Genomic DNA, 3,528 nt, shown 5'->3' with positions numbered 1-3,528 from the left:
TCAAAGACCCACTCATCCATTCTCCCTGCCAATATCTAGGACCTGTAGCATCATGGGGGCATGGCTGGGCTCCAGGAGATGACGGCCTCCTCACAGGTAAAGGGCCCACAGGGTTGGTTGGAGGAATGACCAGATGTCAAGGGATGCAGCCAAGAATTTAGTAACAGGATCCGAGGGGAAGAGTCAGAATCTATACAGAGGCAAGGGGGCAAGCTCTGCCCTGGGGATGGTGCCACAGTACCGGCGTGACCTCACTTCCCTTAGGAATCAGTGACTCAGGCCCTAGGGGTCTCCGCAGCCCCTCCCACTCCCCCCCCCCATCTGAGGCTCACCGCAGTGTAGGTCACAGCGTATGCGCAGAGGGCTGCGTCCTTGCAGGGGAAGGCTCGGCGTGCAGCAGCCACGAGCCTGGGGCTGCCAGCGCAAGCGCCCTGGTCTGTGACAAAGCGATCGGGCCCTGGCCGGTCAGGGGAAGGCGGTGGACAGCCGAGGGCCGTGTAGTTGGGGCGGCAGACTGACAGAAAATGTGGTGTGGGGTTGCCGGTCACCACCTGCCCCGCGTTGGCAAAGATGGTTGTGGTGAAAAGGCCAAAGGCGTAGACCCCTGTGGGTGTGGAAGAGGGCATTATGCCAGGGGTCCTAACATCCTGGACATCTCCTGAGAGTCCCCCACGGCTCACTGGAGCCCTCATCTCCCAGTTCTTGGGACCACCGTAAAAGCACACCTGGGACACCCTCAAGCTGTTCCCCATAGAGCTGGCCCTGGAGATCACCACGAGAGCACTCTGGACTTCCTGCCCCTGGGGTCTTTATTACAGTACATCCGGCCTCTATTTCTCTGTCACCACTGTGTCAGGAGTGACCGCTCTCTTGGAACACGGGCATCAGGATTGAGCCCAGGCCCCTTGTGTCTTAGTACCAGCTCAGTGGCATATCTGGGCTGATCATACTCCCCTCCCCAGGACCCCTAGTACGTCTGAGCGGAATCTCCATCCCTCTACCTCATGGCCACCCATGATGGTTGGAATTCTATCTCATTGACCCAGGACCCCATTGTTTTGAGCTGAGCCTATGTCCCCCTTTTCTCCTTGACACTCCCCTTGTGACATATTTGGTTTCTCCTCCTACAGTTGCTCTCCTGGCTTGACTAGCCCCCCATTCATGCCCCTGGCACCAATGCGATATCTGGTGTGAGTGCATGTCCTTCAGCCCCTGAAGTCCCCATCATGCCAATCCTAACCCCTTTCCCCCCTGGGCTTATTAGGGCTATTCTGGACCCTCATCCATCGGTCTCTCCTCCCCTCATTACTACAGGGCTGACCCCAGCCTCGTGTCACTCACCCAGGAAGCGGACCAGCCTCCGCAGCGGGGGACTGAAGCGGCAACAGGCCCCAGACACAATGGTGCTCTCGCCAATGATGGGGACAGCAGAGGGCGGTGCAGGGAAAAAGGCACGTGCCAGCTCCCCCAGCAGGATCTGTGGGCACAACCAAGGCAGGCTCTTCCTGCTTCCCTCACCCCCTCACCCCACCCTCCTGCCTCCTGTGAGGTTCCCCCTCACAGCCCAACCAAGTCCACCCCAAGATCTCACCGTGAGGGTGGGCCCAGCAGTGACCAAGGCATAGATGAGGGCAGGGGGCACCCGGCTGGCAGCCTCAGGCCCTGGGTAGGGCTTGGCATAGGTACTGTCATAGCAGAAGAACCCCTGTGTGTGCACGGGGAAGGTGTCTGTGAACTCCAGGCGGTAAGCAAGCAGGACCACGATGCCCAGCAACACTGACTGCCGGTCAGTCAGAGCAAACACAGGGAGAAAGAAGAGAGGGTGTCAGCGCTTGAACTGAGGCAAGGGAGCCAGAGAAAGAGATGGAGAGAGAAACAGAGAGGAAAGGGACAGAAACTGGGAGATGGAGGCAAAGGTAAGGAAGAGACACACATCAAGACTGAAGTAGAGAAAAAGGCATAGACTAATAGGGGCCGAAGGAGCTCTGGTAGCGTAGTGGTTACAAATCGGGCTGTGAACCGCAAGGTCAGCAGTTCGAAACTACCAGCTGCTCGGCGGGAGAAAGATGAGGCTTTCTGCTCCTGTAAAGATTTACAGCCTTGGAAACCCTGTTCAGGGATGCTATGGGTCGGAACCGACTCGTTGGCACTCAACAACAACAACAATAGGGGCAGAGGAAGGAGCTCTGGTAGCATAGTGGTTACGAATCGGGCTGCTAATCTCATGGTCAGCAGTTCGAAACTACCAGCCGTTCCATGGTAGAAAGATGAGGCTTTCTGCTCCCATAAAGATTTACAGCCTCGGAAACCCTGTACAGGGTTGTTATGAGTCAGAACCGACTCCACGGCACATAACAACAACAAATAGGGGCAGAAAGAGATGGGGAAAGGGGAGAAAGTTCAGGGGTTGGGAGAAACAGAGACGGGAGACTGAGACAGGAGATGGATGGATGGGGGAGAGAGCGTAGTCTGGGCTCAGACTAGAGAGATGAAGGGTGGGTAGTGGAGGGACAGACCGACAGGAAAAGTAATAACATCAGAAGTAGTAATAGCATGTTTACTGTGGAATGGCATCATATCCAGCCTTTTACATCAGTGGATCCATTTTACCCTACAACAGCCATAAGGGACAGATTCTAATTATGCCCATTTTACAAATGAGGAAACTGAAGCTCAGGAGAGAGGGTGTGAAGGAGCCCAGAATTCAGCAGTAAGGACATGGTAGAGTGGGAATGGAATCCAGCGAGGGCAGCTTTGGAGTCCAAGCTCATGTCACTTCTCAAAGGAAGGGACAGCAAGGAAGACAGGGAGTGAAAGATCAGGGAGCGACAGGACTGGCGCTAGAGAGACAGGGGAAATGGATACAGGTGGTGACCTGGCAAGCATGAGGAGAGACATGGAAAGATAGAGACAGGAAGGCAGGAATGCCCCTCAAGAGGGGCTGGGGAGGGTGTCTGGGGGACAGTTGGGGTCCTCACCTCCACGAAGACAAAGCAGGGGATGATGGAGAAACTCCGCTTCAGCTGAGGTCTCCCTCCCGCCATCGTGAAGGCCAGGCCTACGGAGGTGGGAAGGAGTGGGTCTGCCCAGGAGGGCCAAGGGGCAGGGTCACTGAAGTCTGGCCCCTCCCTCTAGCCTGGCTCCGCTTCTTCATATTTAGTCCCACTCTGTTGGTCTCAGCCCCTGCCTCCCCTGATAGTTGGCTTTGTCTCTGTTGGAACCCCAGAACTTTTATAGTGGTCCTTCCCCGCCCCCACCCCACCCCTCAGCCTGAACAGAAGATTCTGATCCCATGCCTTTTAAGAGACGCTCTCCCCTCACTTTCCCCAATCGTGAACCCCACTTGGCCTCCAGAAGGGAGTCCTCCATCTTTATGGGGTTTCTTCTCCAGGACATTTAGGAGGATCCCCAGCTTTTAGGGACCCTATGTGCTTTCAAAGGGGATCTCATGCTCTATGCCCCCTCCTTACCATGCCCTCCCCTAGTCCCTCTCCTGCATGACATCCACAGGGGCCACTCTCCTCCCCA

The 3,528-nt window shown here is 56.1% G+C and overlaps 1 protein-coding gene across 2 annotated transcripts in view; it reads right to left on the bottom strand.

The window, feature by feature from the left end:
- Nucleotides 1–3,044, bottom strand: part of LOC102824189 (lipid phosphate phosphatase-related protein type 2-like) — a 14,812-nt gene extending 11,768 nt beyond the window's left edge. The window contains exons 1-4 of one of the 2 annotated variants that reach the window (XM_006875134.1): nt 2,979–3,044; nt 1,592–1,705; nt 1,342–1,477; nt 333–604 (exon numbers count right to left, since the gene is read on the bottom strand). In XM_006875134.1, coding sequence (XP_006875196.1) covers nt 333–604; nt 1,342–1,477; nt 1,592–1,705; nt 2,979–3,044 — 588 coding nt within the window. Of the gene's footprint in view, nt 1–332; nt 605–1,341; nt 1,478–1,591; nt 1,781–2,978 lie in introns of both variants that reach the window. The other variant, XM_006875135.1, reaches the window with a different exon arrangement.
- Between the last annotated feature and the right edge of the window lie 484 nt (nt 3,045–3,528).

Source organism: Chrysochloris asiatica, unplaced genomic scaffold (genome assembly GCF_000296735.1).
Source record: "Chrysochloris asiatica unplaced genomic scaffold, ChrAsi1.0 scaffold00312, whole genome shotgun sequence".
In the NCBI taxonomy this organism is placed as follows: Eukaryota; Metazoa; Chordata; class Mammalia; order Afrosoricida; family Chrysochloridae; genus Chrysochloris; species Chrysochloris asiatica.
Note: the sequence above shows the minus strand (reverse complement) of the source record. Positions and strands in the feature narration are given on the sequence as shown.